Here is a 19,381-nt window from a genome sequence, read left to right on the forward strand (position 1 = left end):
ATCACAAAAAAAAATGAACTTCTCACTAAATTTAGTCCAAACTACCCAGTCATGTAGTTCCATAAAGGGTCCAAACGACCCAACTATGTAGTTCCATAGTGGGTCCAAACGACCCATCCATGTAGTTCCAACCTAGCCATATATGTAGTTCCATAGAGGGTCCAAACGACCCAGCCATGTAGTTCCATAGTGTCCCCAAACGACCCAGCCATGTAGTTTTGTAGTGTCCCCAAACGACCCAGGTTGTTTGGGCTTGGGTTTTGAATTCATTCCATCAATCAAGTGATTTGCATTCATTCTAATCAATGCTCTCTTGTAGATTCATTCATTCAATCAATCAAGTGTTTTGTATTCATTCTAATCAAGTGTTACCTCATTATTTAGGTTTACTTGTCTTAGCTTTGTCGTTGACGATTTCTCGGCATCTCATTTGCTCGACTAGTCGTGTCACACCCCGAATTTCGACAGAATTCGGAAAAACATTATTTGTCCCCGACTCTTCGATCTCCGAGGTGTGACGCACTCTCCACTTCCAAAAACCCATAAACAGTTTAAAATATGCGGATAATTAAAAACCAATAAAAATTTCCATTATACAAAAGTCTTCTTCATTACAAAAATTCCCAATTAAGGTTAGGTTACAAATCTCTTTTCAATAACTCTTTAATTAAAATATACAAATGAGAATACAAAAACATTGTCTAGATTGAAAAAGCTATATCACCTCGAGGAAAAACAAAACGTGTCCGGAGAAGTAACGCTTAATGCAAACCACAAGCGTGCACCACTCTTCTTCAACACTAAACCTGGCTAAAACTTATCAACTATGTTCATTGAATGAACACACCCGGATAAACAAACATGCAAATCGGTTGACATTATAAAATGCTTTGGTGTGAGTAGCTCTAAAAACAACATATACTTATACAAATATATACATACTCCATACGGTAGTTAGTTCCTCCACCGAAAAACTTTAACTTTCAAATCCACTAATACAACATCTTTAAGATAATAATCTAGGCAGTAGTTCCTCCAATCGAGGCCTTTAACTTCCCACTAACCACAAAACAAACTATAATGCATCATAAATAAGGCATTTAGTTCCTCCACGAGGCTTTTAGGTTATAACTAAACTACTAACCGACCAAACATATACAATCATCTATCTAGAGATATATTATTTACTAACATATTACCATAATTATATTAGTTTAGACTTTCTTTGTGTGTCCCTAAAATCACGTCGTATCTATGTCTTTACCTAGTTTCCGCTACCACAATCGCAAACCCAACGCAACATGTACATCCACATGCCTCCCTTTACATAATGAGCCACTCAGTGCGCGTAACCACCACCGGGAAATGGATGCCGCGACACCGTAAATCCTCACACGAAGCCAAATCTATGTAAGACCGCCACTATTCGCATAAAATATTATGCATCATCGTTCTATTTTCATGAACGGAATAATCAAGCCACTTATTCGGCTACGCCAGAGGGAGGGTTTACCGAAGGCCATTCGGATTAACTCAAACGCCGGGAAGGGCCAATCACATGAGTTGTTGTAGTCGGGTTCTGTGGATTTTCGTTATGTAATTTATTCGGTGTCATAAATGCGTTAATGACTCATAAACATTCCACTATATCACGCGCGCGGTCAATTACCTTATTGCACTAAGCCATAATATTTAGAAACATCTCAATTATATCTCATAACCAAATTTCATTCTTTCACGTACAATATATTATTGCACTACACCACACTCCCCGGTGGGCAAATATTCATCAATACTATCTTACCTCATAGTAGCATCTCACATATAAAATAATGGAGTGTATATACATTTCTCCAAGATATTGTCTTAATATAAATATCCCAACATATGATATCATGTCATAATGCTTCAACGTGATCGCGATACATTTTTATTATAACGATTAGGAATATAATATCTCCTAACATCTCAATATCGCCACGGTGTCAAAATACACAACATCAATGTCAAATCTTTCTTAGATAATGACAACCAAATATATATACTAGCTTCCACAAGATTTTATTACTATATGTGTCCATATAATATACACATAAAACGTAGCCAATTAAGGCGGTCAAAGTCCACAATCAAAGTCCAATATATATATACTTTACACCTACTCACGCCAAATCTAAATTAGATAATGACTAACCAAGTTATACCATATCGACAATATTTTATTACTATATTTGTCCATATAAACAAATATGTGAAAAAGCTGAAAAGTCAACATTCACAAATAATCGGTCAAAAGTCAAACGTCATTAAATGTCAAAGTTAACGGTCGACGGTCAAAGTCAAAGTCAACACATCATGGTCAAAGTCAACGCATCATGGTCAAAATCAAAGTCAACCCATCATGGTCAAAGTCAACACATCATGGTCAAAGTCAAAGTCAACCGATCATGGTCAAAGTCAACACATCATGGTCAAAGTCAAAGTCAACCCATCATGGTCAAAGTAAACACATCATGGTCAACGTCAAAATCAACACGTCATTGTCAAAATCAAACTCAACATGTCATGGTCAAAGTCAAAGTCAACCCATCATGGTCAAAGTCAACATATCATGGTCAAAGTCAAAATCAACCCATCATGGTCAAAGTCAATTCATCATTGCCAAGGTCAAACTGTCGTTTCCGTGTTCGACAGGTCCAGGGTCATAGCCATGGTTCATGGCTAAGGTCAAAGGTGCATGGCTCATGGGCTCATGACCAAGGTAATGGTTCGGACCTAACTGCCTAAAACCTTAAACCTTAACCCGAAGTCTAAACACATAAAGACCAGAAAGATCTATTTTAAGTCCAATGGATTTGGTCCAAGCATATTAGAAATCGCCCAAAACAGGTTAAGGATCGCCCAAAAGGAAAACTAATTAAACCGGTCCAACACACAAATGGTTCGACCCATCAATCTAACCGAATCGGGTCCACAAATTAAAACAAAACCGGCCCAAATAGCTAATAGAATTTGGCCCAAACAACTAAAACAAACCGGCCCAAAAAACTTAAACATTTCGCCTGCTACAAATGAAAATAGATCGCCCAAAAACTGAAACCGACCCAGCCCAGCCCAAGCCGATCCACGCTTCTTCTTCCTCACCCATTCTCTCCCTCCACCACCACCAAAATCGACCACCCCAAATCGGCCACCACCCCTCACTTCATCAAACCGATTTTTACCCAAATCCAAAACCAAACAACATTAATTAAAGCAAAACCCCAACTCATACAATCCAAACCTTACCAAACTAGATCTAAAAGTTTTATCACCGCCATTAATGGCTTCCCCAAGCTCCCCGCCCCTCACTTTCGGCACAGCCCTCACACACTACACCACCCCATTACAACCAATCGCCCATCAACCAACGAAATCAACCAACTAACGGTTCAACCCATTTTTACGAGTTGTTTGGGCGATAATTAACGCCATTTGGGAGCTTCGACCGCACCATTCCAACCTCAAACACACCGATTTCAACCAACAAATACCCCAACACTTCAACCCCATCATCCATAATAAAAAAAAAAGAAAACAATAATAGCTTGTATAAATAAAGCATCGACGATTTTAAACCGAAATGATTTTACTTGGGCCTCCATCAACAAATTTTGTCCAAGCTTCCACTAGCTTCATGCCGACCTCCTGAGTTCGAAAGCACCCAACAGTTCAACGAGCTTTTCCATTTATAAGAAAAATAACAACACGAAAAACAGAACTAAACCAATGAAATCTAACAGAATAAAACTTTGACAAGAAAGGATTCATAATGTGGCATTTCGAAGTTTCGGGGAAAAGAAAATCTAACTACACACAATATCCGGTTTATATAGACAAGAATTGGAAATTCTAAACGGATAAAAAATCATAGTTCTAGTAGTGGTGAGAGTTAACTCTACTCACTTGTATTAAAACCCGACGAATCCCTCGTCGTCCGAATCGTCATAGGCCCACCTCTCCAAAGAAACCGAACCTCTCTCTTCCCATTTTTAATATATTATTTTTCTCTCAACCCTATTTTCTAGAAAAATGTGTTTATATACTTGGGTCCCAAACCCAAGCCCAACACGCACTCGGCCCAAAACCAGGCCCACGTGATCCCCGATCCAATCCGGCGAATTTTGAAAATAAATAATTTAATTAATTAATAAATAGAAAATTTGATTTAAAAATCTAAGTCGCAATAAATAAGCATCTTCTATTTCTTCAACTTCTTCACCTTCACCTTCAACATTTTGTGCCACTTCTTTACTTTCAATATTTCTTCTATTTTCTCCTTCTCTAATTTGTTGTTGCACCTCAAACATTACCTCAAATGCTTCTTCTTCATCTTCGTGTTCCATTTAGAATTTTGATTGGGTATTCTATGTAGAGAAACTTTAGTATTTTATGTAAAGAGTAAGGATTTTGATAAAAAAAAAGTAAGGAGTAAATGAGAAACGTAAGTATTATATGTAGAGATATTTGAAATTTTAATATATTTCGAATAATTGAGTGAAATATGTTTGTAAACTCTAAACCCTAAACCCCCAAACTAGTTTATTATTCACACTTGAAAAAAAAAATGGAAAATAACAAGTTTAGATATAAAACAAATTATTATTTTAGATTTGGATAATTGAGTGAAATATGTTTGAAATTAAATGTTTTTTATGTCGATACGAAATTTGTAAACCCTAAATCCTAAACCTTAAACCCCAAACCCCAAACTAGTTTATGAATCACAATTTGAAAAAGAAAATGGAAAATAACAAGTTTAGAGATAAAACAAATTATTATTTCGAATAATTAAGTGAAATATATTGGTACGAAATTTGTAAACCATAAATCCCGAACCCTAAACCTTAAACCCCAAACCCCAAACCGTGTATGATTCACAATTTGAAAATAAAAATAAAAATAACAAGTTTAGATATAAAACAAATTATTGTTTTGAATAATTAAGTGAAATATGTTGGTATGAAATTTGTAAACTCTAAACCCTAAACCCCAAACCCCAAACTAGTTTATGATTCACAATTGAAAAAAAAAATAATAACAAGTTTAGATATAAAAGAAATTATTATTTTAGATTTTGGCATGTTTGATTACATGTTTTAACTTTGTTATATAGATACTATGTCATAACAGATAAAGAGTGTTGAGTGCATGTAATTGTGTTGGTGCAACTAATTGTGTTGTTCCTAACCCAATTTTTTAAATCGTATCTCAATTTTGCTAATTCAATTGGGATGTGTTGATAATTGATTATTACTATTTCAATTTTGCAGATCATTGTTTAAATAAATTATTGTACAATTATGATCGATTAATGATTTTGTATTATAAGAAAAGTGTTCGGTGTTTATGTATAAGAAAAGTGTAATTAGTGTTTATGTAATCAATTTTTATTAGTTAATCGGACTAATTAATTATTTTAGTCCAAACGACTCACACAAGTTACCCCATAGTAGCCCCAAACGACCGAGTCATACCGCTTGCATGTGATACTAAACGATATAATGGTATCGTTATAGTGTATACGCAAACAACATTGAGGTATCGTTTGATTGTATACCCAAACGACATGACACTATCGTTTGAGTGTATACTCAAAAGACATGATGAGGTCGTTATGGTGAGACCGGTTGAATTAGTTGTTAGGCCCGGACTTTGATGGCAAATTTGTATAATATGGCAAATTTGTAATTTTTTTTTTTTTTTTTTTTTGGGTTGCCCAGTCCAATTTGAGTACCCAATTAAACTACCTTAAGAATTTGAAGATCTTAAGACACTAATGCTGTCCATTTGGGTGTTATGGATCCGTTTTTTTTCGTTAGTGAGGCCTGTCATGGATTGACTCTTTTGTTAGTTGTTACCACTTACCACAACAGTAGCCCAATAAAGCTCATTTCTTACTGCAACCACATATATCGAAGGTCACCCAATCCAAGCCCAACGACACAAGACACGAAGTAAAGTCCCGAAATGTGGCTAAACGTAAACCATGTAACCACTGAAAGCAAGATGAGTGTTGGAATATTTGATATGCCGATAAATTAGCCATTGAGGATAGGACACGTACACGAACTGCAAACCACATCCACTCCCTCTAAATTCATTAATTTATTTTTCCCTCCTCACTTTTGTTTACCATTTTTCATTCAAGGTACGTTAGTCATTCTTTTTCCTATTTTCTAATCCATATTATTCAGTTGTTAGTTATTTTGATTTCCTATTCGTTGTTTGAATTGATGAATTATTAAAACTAGTTGTTAATTTTCTTGTGTTTTTAGAGGATAGATGGCAGTTGCAAACAGTTTATCTGCCTGCAGTAGTAAACATATTTATGGAAGAAATATATCACTTCCCTCACTGGGAAAGGTGTTGAAACCAGTAAAAGTGTTGTTGGATCAGAAACAGCATCAAGGAAGAAGAGGGTTTTTAAAACTATGGCTAGGAAATGTAGGACTTGCAGCTACTGGAAATGCTTATGCAGATGATCAAGGTGTTTCGTCTTCAAGGATGTCTTACTCGAGGTTTTTGGAGTACTTGGACAAGGACAGGGTTACAAAAGTGGATCTCTACGAGAATGGTACCATAGCTATAGTTGAGGCTGTGTCTCCCGAGTTGGGTAACCGACTTCAGCGAGTAAGAGTGCAACTCCCAGGCCTAAGTCAGGAACTTCTTCAGAAGTTTAGAGAGAAGAACATTGATTTTGCAGCACACAATGGTCAAGAGGACTCGGGCTCTGTTTTTGCTAACTTGGTTGGAAACCTGGCTTTCCCTCTACTTCTTATTGGAGGTCTGTTTCTTCTATCAAGGCGTTCATCTGGAGGCATGGGTGGTCCTGGAGGTCCAGGGTTTCCCCTTTCCTTTGGCCAATCCAAGGCCAAGTTCCAAATGGAGCCCAACACTGGAGTAACTTTTGATGATGTTGCTGGAGTAGACGAAGCAAAGCAGGATTTCATGGAAGTGGTGGAATTTCTGAAAAAACCTGAGAGGTTCACAGCAGTCGGTGCACGCATTCCTAAAGGTGTTCTACTTATTGGACCTCCTGGTACTGGAAAAACTTTGTTAGCCAAGGCAATTGCAGGGGAAGCTGGTGTCCCTTTTTTCTCTATTTCAGGGTCCGAGTTTGTGGAAATGTTTGTAGGTGTGGGTGCTTCTCGAGTTCGTGATCTTTTCAAGAAGGCTAAAGAGAATGCCCTGCATTGTATTTGTTGATGAAATTGATGCTGTTGGTAGGCAAAGAGGAACAGGTATTGGTGGTGGAAATGATGAAAGGGAACAGACCCTTAATCAGCTTTTGACTGAAATGGATGGATTTGAGGGAAACACTGGTGTCATTGTGGTTGCAGCAACTAACCGTCCTGATATTCTTGACTCTGCTTTGTTGAGACCTGGGCGTTTTGACAGACAGGTTGGTGTTCTTCTATATTACTGGTAGCATATGTTGTTCTTACACAGATAAGATTAGGCCCAGTCAAGCTCCATGTACCTTTCTTCTGTTCTTTTATCTCTTCCCCTCGTCCCTCGTCCCTTGTCTAACAACCCCTTACTTAATGTACAACACTTTCACAGGTATCTGTTGACGTTCCTGATGTACGTGGAAGAACGGAGATCTTGAAGGTGCACGCTGGTAACAAAAAGTTTGAAGGGGATGTTTCTCTTGAGGTCATAGCCATGAGAACCCCTGGTTTTAGTGGAGCAGATCTTGCGAATCTCTTAAATGAGGCAGCAATATTGGCTGGTCGTCGTGGAAGGACAGCGATATCATCAAAAGAAATTGATGATTCTATTGATAGGATTGTTGCTGGAATGGAGGGAACAGTTATGACAGATGGGAAGAGCAAAAGCTTGGTAGCATATCATGAAGTAGGTCATGCGATCTCTTGGGTAAGAAATTGTTGATTCTAATTATTTTTTAATTTTGTTTTTCTAGAATTTTTTGGACATGAGTCTTTCTGTACTGCCTTTGCTGGCTGTTTGTGTTGCTAACATTTGTTTCAATTTTTAGATTCTTATGTCACCAAACTTAATATCTATCATTCTTATCGTAGGAGGTTTCCGTAGTGCATGTCTGGTTTGATGTTATTGATTTGATAGAAAATGATTATCAGATTATGTACTGCAAAAAGAATTCTTATTCCTGCATGGGGTTAAAGCTCGATAACCCTTCTTTTTGCAATCAGTAAATCAGTTCTTGATTTCATCCATTTTAGTTTCTGTTATGTCTTGTTTTGCATATGGATTTGAAAACAACTATTACAATTCTTGAGGATATTAAAACATTCTAAATCTGAGGCACTGAAAACCCTGCCCTCATCTATGTGGATTTAGAAGAAAAATTATCCTTAAATATGCAGAGACTAGTCTGCTCTATTAATTACAGAGGGACTGCTTGGCTGTATGAATTGCTGTTTTCTTTATTAGCCTGCGTTACTGCTCTGTACTCAGTCATGGTTTTGGATGCGTAGCTTTAAAAATAAGACACCTTTTGATATATAGTTATATAGAAGGCTGTCACTAGTTCAACTTCAGACCTTTTAGGCAAATTGTATACTTCAACTCCTTCAAGAAGCTAGTTCGTTCTTTTATGTATTGCCCTAGATCTGAAAGATGATTTTGTGGACTTCTCAAGGTTTCTTTCCAAATTAAAAGTTTACATCCTGAACCCTTCGTTAACATTTTTTTTGTGGGATTAATAAGACTTCTTGAACCCGTCAGATATTATCAATTTATCATTTCTTGTGAGAAAGAAGTTGGTAGTCTTTCTGGTTTTGTTTATAATCAAGTAGCTATTGGAACTTCTATTATTTCTGCCAATAAGGGTGAAATTTTTGAAATAAAGTATCTAATATAAAAAAAAGTAATCTGAACTCTTTTTATTGATGCTTTTATTTGTTTTCTTGTAGGACCTTGACTCCAGGACATGATGCTGTTCAAAAGGTGACACTAATTCCTCGTGGCCAAGCACGTGGTTTAACATGGTTCATTCCTACTGATGACCCAACCCTGATCTCTAAGCAACAACTCTTTGCAAGAATAGTTGGTGGGCTCGGAGGCAGAGCTGCTGAGGAAGTTATCTTTGGTGAGCCTGAGGTTACCACTGGTGCTGTTGGTGACTTGCAACAAATAACTGGTTTGGCCAAACAGGTAACTGAACAACTTCTCGTGATCTCTTTCATTAACTTTACTTACTTCTGGCCTTCAGGTTCTTGTGTCATATCCAGGACAGTTTATCTTAATCTTTGCTCTAAGCATCTTAGTTTTCATCTCCTTTGTTTATCTAAATAATACTTTGTGTCAAGATGTGTTGATCAATACACTCATGCTTTGCAGATGGTAACAACATTTGGAATGTCTGACATTGGCCCATGGAATCTGATGGACTCATCAGCCCAAAGTGGAGACATGATCATGAGAATGATGGCCAGGAATTCAATGTCGGAAAAACTTGCTGAGGACATTGATGCTGCTGTTAAACGGCTCACAGACAGTGCATATGAGATTGCATTGAGCCACATAAAGAACAATCAATCGAGGCAATGGACAAGATCGTGGACGTTCTCCTCGAAAAGGAAACTATGAGCGGGATGAGTTCAGAGCTATTCTTTCAGAATTTGTGGAAATTCCTGCAGAAAACAGGGTGGCTCCAGCAGTACCTACTCCAGTCACTGTATAGATTATAGAGGTCAAATTGAGAATGTCTTTAGAGCCATTCATACACTATAAATTGTTTTAAATAGATCCATTGTTCATACGTGAGATGCGTGGATTTACTGTATAATATGTATTATCTTTTTGCCAGTTTAGGTCAGATGTAAGTGCATACCACTAATTTAAATGCAAATGCTGCTTCGTTTATTGAATCGTCGCTATTGCTTCAACATTTTGATAATGCAGAAATACTGATAGAGGTAGTAGTTAGTTCTTATTTTTATTAGCTAGAGTTTCAAAGATCTAATGAAAATTGATGTGGAAAAGGAATATGAAGTTTAGAACTTCGAGATTATGCTTTTTCGAAGTATTTAAAATTTTATTTTATTTTATTTTGAACGTTGTGTATTTTAGATTGAGGGTTGAGGAAGATCCTAATCTGTAAAGATGAATCAAGATCTTGAAGGAGGAACACTAATCAGAGGAAGTTCTGAGGAATTGAAAGAACCAAAATATAGACTCTGTAAACCCTATTACTGCTTCCTATAAATTTTTTTTTTTTTTGATTGGCAATGCAAATTTTTTTTGGCTTGGCAATTGTATTTCAGAATTCAGATTACATTCATAAATTTAATATTAAAATTCTATAAAGTACCAAGTGTATACGTAACATGTGTCTTTGTTTTTATAAAACTGAAAATATCTTGCAAGTTGCAACAGACATTTGGCTGATTTGTTGGCCCTATCACAATAGGAGTTGCTTACTTTTCTATAAACGGTGGTCGCACCTAAAAAGAACAAACACAATTGTTTCAGATGACAGGAACAAACACAATTGTTTCAGATGACAGTGACTAGTATTTGATTAGGAGGGAGGCACTGGTGCAGCCGTGCAGTGCTCTTAGATACAAAACTTACATTGCTTGGTAGCATCTCCGTTGTGCCAATATGTAGTTATATAGGATAAAAATGAGTTGCTTACTCGATCAAGCATTCACCTCATAGAATAAAAATGAATGGAGAAAGTGTTGACCCTAAAGACTAGGTATGGATGTAGTCCCATTTATGTCTCCCAAGACTCATAATATATTAATAGAATTGTCTCTTCACATAAATTCGAATTTATAGAGAAATTGACAATTTAACATAATATAATTGAAAATGTCTCGTCTTTCATCCTGTGTATTTTCAACATGTGACCCCAAAGACTAGGTGTAACTGTGGTTCCACTTATGTCTCCCAAAACTCTTATAATATATTAATAGAATTGACCATTCACATAAGTTTACATAAATTTGGCCCTAAAGAGAAATTAATAATTTAACAAAATAAACCTTAATTATACATATTATGCTAATTCTCAGACTTTTAATTTTAAGTTTCAACTCTCTGCAGCAAGCATTTTTTATTCCAAATGTTATAACTAGAGCAAACAACTTTATAGGACAACTACAAAAGGCAGACCATTGCACATATATAACAAATGAACATTCTACGAGTAGCAAGTGTGGTCTCAAAATTACCGCCCCTAGCAATGGAAGAAATAACCAACAAGATCATGCCCCAGGTTAACTTGAACCAACAAAATATACGCAGTCAAAACCACAAGCTTTAGTCAACAGGAGTTCTTTCCTCATAAGCAGTTCTTGCTTCAAGCACATCCACACAATAGCGTTTCGAGAGAACATCCACTTGGTCTGCAAATGATTTGTTCCTATGCTCACCCAAATGGTTAACCATTCTACACCAACGTTTCCTACACATATCTCCAGGCCTGAGGGAAACATAACCAAAAGTCAAAATAAATAAAACAAAGTGCACAACATCCAAAAGTCAAAATAAAATAAAACAAAGTGCACAACATCTACTCATAAATAGGACTAAATTTTTTAATAGACTTGTGAATAGTATTAAGAATTTGAAATGAAATAGCAAACCAACTATGGAACTTTCCTTGCTAATAAATTGGCAATTCATTCATGCTATATATGGGTATTTGTCATATTACTGAATAGGCCTTCTACACTTCCGAATGGTTTAATGATTCGGAAAAAATTGTGGTTTTTTTAGGCCAAAAGTTCAAACGAAGATCTCCTTATAGAGAAAAGAAGGGATGGAAAAGACCCATGGAGAAAAGGAAAACTGAAATCTCTTTGTTTGCATGAAATCACAAACGGTGATTGCAGGATCTGAGACTACAACGTGAAAAGAAGATTAACAAACCTGGAACCACGGTTGTAGATTTGTGATCTTGTTGATAGACGATAAACACAAAGACGCGTTTAGAATGTGACTCGAGCTTTTTCTCGAGACCCCTTGCAATTTGGGCTAAAACAAAAGCTTTGGACGATGAGTAAAATGTATATAATGAATTAGGTCAATTTTAGAGGCAAATATTTAAAAGTGATCCGCATTATCCAACATGGAGAAAACGTTTTGTGAGAGGTCAAGACTGAAAAGAACACACAAGAGCTTCTAGCTCAATTGGTTGTGTACCCCTCTCCTCATGGGAGAGGTTGCAAGTTCGAATCCCACCAAGTGTTGGTTGGGATTTATTTCTTATGTAATTATGTGATGGGCCTTTGGATCAAGTGAGCCTTCGGGCTAGGTTCCCTTCGGGGTTGATAAGCCTTCGGGCAATGTAAGCGTTCAATGTAACCGGTGTGGGTTTGCCTTAACCTTCTAAATATTTCAAAAAAAAAAAAAAAAAACTGAAAAAGAGAAAAAGAAAAACACGCTTCTTTCATCTATCTATTAAAGATTATAACTGAGAATTTATAACAAACATAACGTAATAAGTATCAGCTTTATTAAAATTTACCTATGGTCAAGAAGACTGTCCCAGTCCACCTCTTCTAGTGAACTAAAATCCTTTGTAAGAAGTCTGCAGTAGCAGTACATGGAATTATTTCACAATGAAGAGCAAAGAAAAAGTTATAGAAAAGGATGCAAATTGATACTAAAGTATGCAGTTTTAAAATAAAAATAATCTTCACGGGAATCACGGGATTTGTAAATTGTAATGATTTGGTGGTGGAAACACCCACCAAGTCCTTGACTCATATCCCCTTTTCAAATTAACTGGAAAAATTTCCAAACTTGCGGGGATAACCACGCCTTATTTATGTAAATTAGAAATTCGCGAGTTGTCATTATTTAGAGAATTGAGAATCGAGTTGTTTCATATCGGCATTTCTGTTTGAATCAAACTATATCAAAATTCACTAAAGAAACTTTTATGCTTTCAACATGCATATTTGGGTGCAGTCTTGACTAGCAAAGTCGGTAAAACCTTGGGTGATAATACTAGAGGTCCAGGGCTCGAACCCGCCAACATCAAAGAAGATTCTTGATCTCATTTAAAACAGGCTACCAATCAAAAAATAAATAAATAAATAAATAAAAACATGCATATTGGGTCAAAAGTCATGATGGAAAAACTAGGCTGTCTAGTCTTTCTTCGAACCCAAATGATCTCCTTCGTCCAAGCCATGAGTACCGTATCTGATGTAGAACATGAAGTCGTTGTTGTGAAGTTAAGGGTGTGCGCCCTTGTTTTCAATTGATATTAAGGGCGTGCGCCACTTGTTTCAATCCAAGCCCACAAGTTGCTTATGTGGCCCTTTTATGTTTTCTTTTAGTTGGTTGTGACACGTGTTGTGTTACTATTGGTTTATGATTTCTAGGTTTAGTATAAATATAAAGGCTTGTAATTAGGGTTCGTTAGTGTTGAAGTTTATGAGTTGTGAGATTCAATAAAAGAGTTGTCTTTTGTTTGATTAATTCAAGTGTAGATTGTTAAACTGAAGCTTCCGCCAGTAAAATCTACATCAGTATCCATGCATCATCATGTGCAAAAATGGCACCTCCCCCCCCCCCTCACACACTACGTGTACACACAGCTTAAGAAAAATGAGGAGGCAGAAAAAGGAGGAAATCGAGTAGCAATATACTCCTTTTGTCAAAAAAGGATTAAAAACAGGAGAAAAGGGAAGAGCCTTACTCATCCAGCAAACCGTATGTCATCTGAACTAGCCCATTTATCTTCCCTTACCAACCGTGACTCCAGTTGTTCATACCTGAAAAGTATAAGAAAGCATCCAGATAACAATCATAAACTACAATCAAAATTCTACAGGACCTTTACCAAACAAAATACCAATCTTTATGAAAATAAACGGCTTGAATTTCAAACAAATTGTACCACAAGGATTCATTAGCAAAGCGGACTTGTTTTTTAAGTTAGGAAATCAAAGGATCAAATATAGATGGAATCAAAGAGAATGTTTCTTGAAGGGATGCTTGTGTTTTAGTATCTACCTTCTATTGGATGTTGTATACAAAAAACTTTTTTTAGCCTTCATACTAGTATTGCCTCATATATATAAAACACATCTTAAAATTGCAGAATGCTTCAGCAATTACTTAATGTCGTCGATTGCTTGCTCCCATATTCTTTGAATTTAACTGAATTGAGTTACTCTTGAAATGACCATCTTGGTCACTAAAAGACCACAATTTGCACAAGAAGAAAAAGAGAGTTGAAAGGCTTCAATCTATGGCTTTGTGTTTGATAGGGAATTCATAGTGTTAAGGTGACTAGTTATGCACCCTGTGAACTGTGCTGATACACTTTCCTCTATTTTCTTTATTTTTCTCATTTTATCGGACAATTGTAGGCCCATTTACTTTCTATTTACATGGCTCCACTCTTAGTATATTTTTTTTCCCTATACAAAGAGTGTGTTGTGGGAAAGGAGGGGGGGGGGGGGGGGTTTGTTCTGTGATAGCTATGGGTACATGCTATGCCATGGACAATTGAATTGCCCACCAAATGCATCTTATTCAAGGATATTCTTACAAACCTACAAAAAGATAAAACGATACGAAAAGCAATACGGGAATTAAGAACATGCATAAACTCCAAGATGAAGAAGAACTTATATACCATTTCCTGCAGCAAGCCGCAAATGATCGAGTGGACAATTTGGAACTAATTGCTCCCCAAGCAATATTATCTCGTAACTGTCCAGTGAGATTTAAGACAAAATTAGAATATTACAATGAATAGCACACAAGAGATAAGTAGTAATATATACAAATCAATGGTGGGCAGCACACCATACAAGACCCTCTCACCAAACCCGCTAAACACAGATCAGAACGTGCATCCTCTCAAGAACTACCACTCTGGTACCATGTTAACTACCACTTCACCCAAGAACCGGGTGCCCAAGGCAAATATAGCAAGGAAGTGGTCTTCAGTATAAGACAGGGTAGGCAAACACCTAATAACAAGCTAACAACCCATACGGTGGGAATACTCCAACAAAAAATATAATACCTAAAATTATTACAGAAGAGGAGAGCCGCAATCCCAAATCAAAGTACGTACACAGAAGAATATACTCACCATGCCATGCTTGGATTTCTTTTCCTCAGAAATTTTCATCCGCAAATCCATATTTACCAAATCAAATAACTGTTGGTACTCATCCTGAGACCAGCGCCCTAGATCAGGAGAGATGCAAGTGAAATACACCATTTAGACAAGAAAATACAACTTAATTTTTTTCTTTTAAAAATGAACTATCACTAATTGTAAGTTTGGATGCCATCCATGTCCAAGGAAATCCTAGCAAATGTGTTAATTTAGATGTAATAGACAAAACGAACCCAAAGGGAGTTACGTAAATCTAAACAAAGAAAAGAAAAAGGATCCGAAATTGAAACCCTGGTTTACTATACAATAGATAAATTTTTGAGTTGGGTAAGTATGTATGTCAAGTTTATCAAATATAGTCTCTTCATTACCCATCCAAGCAAATCACGGCAAAAGAATGTTTTGCAAACAATGTCCACTTTCTCTTTGTGACTCCCTCTATCACACATTTTTTCAAAAAAAAGGAAAAAAAAATCTTCAATCTGAGTGGAGCAAAAGAACCCGTATATATAATCAGAAATCACCCAATTGAGGTAAACTCAGAAATGTTCTGAGTAGTCCACTTCTAGAACTATTTGATGGCCTCCTCCCTTAAATATACATGGCAATCATATTTAAAACTCGAACACTAGTAGAATACCTTTTTTCACGTTGGGTAGGCACATCCTGCGCCATGCATCCTTCACATGAATCCTATACTTGCCAAGTTCATCAGCCAGTATTCTCAATCTGGTCCATTCTTTGCATGGGACCTAAAGTTTACAGAACCCCAAATACTCAGAAATATGCACATAACTAATTGAATTCCTGTATCTTACAAATAGATGTAGCTACTTACCTATGTTGGGTAGGGATGGGCAGATGGCAATGGGGTTTTACATTTGTACATATCAGGTCGAAGTCAATTGAAAATTTTGCCAAATGGTAAACCCAAACCCATCCCATTGTCATCCCCCTAAAATGGGGAGGCAATATACTTGCAAGGAGTTTGGTTTCAATTTTCAACGAATACGCAATCCAGAAACTACATTGGTCGACCAAAGTCAAGTAGGAACCAGTCATGTTTATGGCATATCAGCAATGAGAGGCAGGCTGTGTTTGGCTAAGCTGAAACTATAAAATGCAATATGGATAAACCACCTTACATTAATTTGTGCTACTTAAGAGGTCAGGCTTATGTAACTTTCCGTCCTTGTAAGCTATAGCAGAAACAGTCCCCGAAAGCCAAAAGCAGTTCCCAAAGTTATGTCTCTAAACTTAGTGATAAAACTAATATGCTATAGTGTCTACAAGGAAAGTAATAATTTCAGCTCCAGTCTGGCCTGACCTTGGGCTAACAGGCTCGACATCCTAAAATTTGAGTTATATACAGCGACAAGACAACTAAAGTATTGCAAAGGTAATAGACACAATTTCGGCCTGACTTTGTCTAGGCACACCTCATTATAAAACTGGATGAAGATACTGGGTCATGATACCAAGTGATATAGGGTCCAAACTCTAGAAACCCTTTTCCTAGTAACTCTACTCTAGATACCCAATTAAAATTAATTGAAAAAGCAACATCTAATAGTTAAAATTCAGTAGCAAAGAACAAACTTTTTGATAGTTTCTAACTCTTCAGGAGTCCATTTACGTTTCCCATCGGCTTTTGAACAGAAGATGTGCTTTCGGTTATATATGCTCTCTTTAGTTCTCCAAGGCATGGAAGTACCTGCAATAGAAGCAACATACAATTAGAACATATGCAATTTTGTAATATGAGTATCCACATCATGCTTTTGCAAAACAGGTTCTCATAAAAAAAAATTAAAAAATTAAAAATAAATAGAAAAAAAAAGACTCCGGAAAATCAATTGGCAATAATCCTTAAATATGAGCATTTGCCCATGAAAACCTCTCCAACCATTTCGTACACATTAAGATTCACTTCGGCTGCAAATTATTTTCAAATGCAGTGAAATGTTGAATAAAGATAATACCAGTGGAGAACTGCACAAGCATATTGAGCCAACTACACTGTTCGGGTGTCAGGCATTGCATACTCTCAAATATGTAGTAGAATTGTTGGATATGATAGAAGGCAGTCTGAAAACATACTCATGGCATACAATAAAACAGGGAAGACAGAATTCATTTGCAGATATGGATGCTTACTTATCTCCACCCAACAGTTTCTGGTTTCTGGATAATTCTTACAAGCAGAACCATTTCTATCCCATCATCACCCAAATCATGTTCCTAAAGACACAATACAGTGAACCAATTTCAGGGAATGCTAGAACTTAACTAGAAATTAATGGAGGGTAACAAATGTAAGCATTTACAATAAAGAAATAAATGGAAAAAAGTAGTGACACGTTACCTCACAAAAATCTAATCAGTTTCAACATATGCAAATTAATGTATACAATTGGTCCACAAAGCATGGCAGACTACAGCTTAATTAAGACAAGATAATTAAGTTCCTGTATGGGGTTTCATCAATTCATCTTTAAAACAAATTATTCAACACATCCAAATGGCAAAGTTTTTCTAGATTAAAAAAAAAATGAGAGAAACCATTACCCCACCCCATGGGTGTGTGTAAGGAGGGGTCAGGGGTGTCGGAAGGGATTAATTTGTGACCATTCACGAAAAACATAGTGCATATTTGTAAATCTAGATTGTCTTAAAACCATATTCTAAATTTTCACAGAACCATTTACCTTTATAAACTTAAAAACAGCATCTTTTATGATCCGTCTTCTTCTAGTGAGAACTTACCATGCACCGCGCAAGCCCTTTTCCTTATTTTTCCTTCTCAATATCGGTGACATCAAGTAAAGGGAAAACTTCTACTTTCTCTGAAAAATTTCACCCTCTTAGATGATTTTCTAGTTTCTGTATTTTCAGCACCATCAGCACTTCCAGTCTTTTTCTTTCTTCTGGTTTCTCCTTTATTAATATTTTTTCCCGGAAGCGCTTCCTTCTCCCGACTCCTCTTCCTCTTCCTCTTAGCAACTGAACCAGAATGACCTTCATTGGAATTGGGATCATTATCACAAAGTGGGGTTTTTTCTATATCCGATGAATTTTCAAGGATTTCTCTTGGAAAGTTCTTTTCTTCTTCTTTTTCTTTTCTTTTTCTCCGTGTCTAAAGTATTCCCCTCCTCAACCTCCACATCAACAGATCTATGGTCCTTTTTCATTGCTTTCCTTGGCAGAGATTGTTAGAATTGTTCATCATAAGAGGTTCAATATCCTTCGCCCTTCTTCTTTTTCTTCTTCTTGTCCTTTCCCTTTCTCTCCTCAAAAAGCGAAGTATATCCCTTATCAGAAGAATTACCTTCCTCTCTATTGCTCTCAGTAACTAAATTGTTTTCCTTCTCTTCATCGTTTAGTATTTCTTCCGAAGACAAAGTCATACTCCCGTCTTTACTTTTGTCTCTTTTCTCCTTCTTCCTCTTCTTGTCCTTTTTAACTTCAACTCAACATCATGATCTGATTCCCTCTCATCCTTGCTCAAACCCAAACTCTCCTTGTCCTTATGACTCTTTTTTTGCGTGGACTCCATCATTACTTTTTTTGCTCCGTTTCTTCTTCTTCTTCTTCTTTTCCCTTCCCCTCAAGCGTCTACAGAATTATTTTCCTCCTCTTTACTTTTGTTCCTCTTCTTCTCCTTTTTGTACCTCTTTACCATCACAACCTTTCTTCTCTTCCGTTGACTACCTCCTTAGATTTATGTTTCCTCTTTTTCTCCTCTTTTTAGTCCAACAGCATCGTTCTTGCTTACTAACATCTCTCCCTTATTTTTTTCTTATCTTCCTTCTTCGACTTCACTTCAACTTGTCCAGCATTTTCATTCTTACTCTTTTCTCCCTCGTTTTCCTTTTCTGCCAAGCCGTCGTCACAAAACCTGTAAATAGTCAATAAAATTCAAAGAGTTTGAAGTAGAAATTTATTGAAAACATCTATCTAGCGTGATGTATATGTTAGAGATGAACTAATAAGAAAAACTTATGAATTGAAATTGAAAATTTACTAGTTGGGAAATCTATTAATTTATTACGATCTTTTTAATATTTTCCCCAAGTACAACCACCTCCTCCACTCTCATCGTTTCAAGCTTCCCTACTATTTTTTCTTTTTTCTTTTTTCTATTTCACTGTCAAATTACGTAAATATCTTTATATATCTTTAATATATAAAAAACTAGCCTCATGCACGTACTTTCTCGCGCGTTGTATTAAACAGACAGAGATACTACCAAAC

The 19,381-nt window shown here is 36.4% G+C and overlaps 1 protein-coding gene and 1 pseudogene across 2 annotated transcripts; one reads left to right on the plus strand and one right to left on the minus strand.

The window, feature by feature from the left end:
• The first annotated feature begins 6,096 nt into the window (after positions 1-6,096).
• Positions 6,097-9,896, plus strand: LOC147518769 (ATP-dependent zinc metalloprotease FTSH 2, chloroplastic-like; annotated as a pseudogene). Its single transcript, XR_015211879.1, has 5 exons — positions 6,097-6,190; positions 6,318-7,444; positions 7,606-7,913; positions 8,934-9,180; positions 9,367-9,896. The product of XR_015211879.1 is annotated as an ATP-dependent zinc metalloprotease FTSH 2, chloroplastic-like (transcript).
• A 1,225-nt stretch (positions 9,897-11,121) lies between these two features.
• LOC147518770 (RNA polymerase I termination factor-like) lies at positions 11,122-18,534 on the minus strand. The gene is given in 13 exon segments (XM_086594008.1): positions 11,122-11,458; positions 12,506-12,568; positions 13,688-13,704; positions 13,706-13,763; positions 14,633-14,709; positions 15,098-15,195; positions 15,768-15,857; positions 15,860-15,879; positions 16,727-16,841; positions 17,110-17,215; positions 17,300-17,368; positions 17,988-18,145; positions 18,456-18,534. Coding segments are annotated over 13 exon segments (1,113 nt in total). The 3' UTR covers positions 11,122-11,295.
• Positions 18,535-19,381: the final 847 nt, after the last annotated feature.

This window comes from Coptis chinensis, chromosome 2, assembly GCF_015680905.1.
Source record: "Coptis chinensis isolate HL-2020 chromosome 2, ASM1568090v1, whole genome shotgun sequence".
NCBI classification, from domain to species: domain Eukaryota; kingdom Viridiplantae; phylum Streptophyta; class Magnoliopsida; order Ranunculales; family Ranunculaceae; genus Coptis; species Coptis chinensis.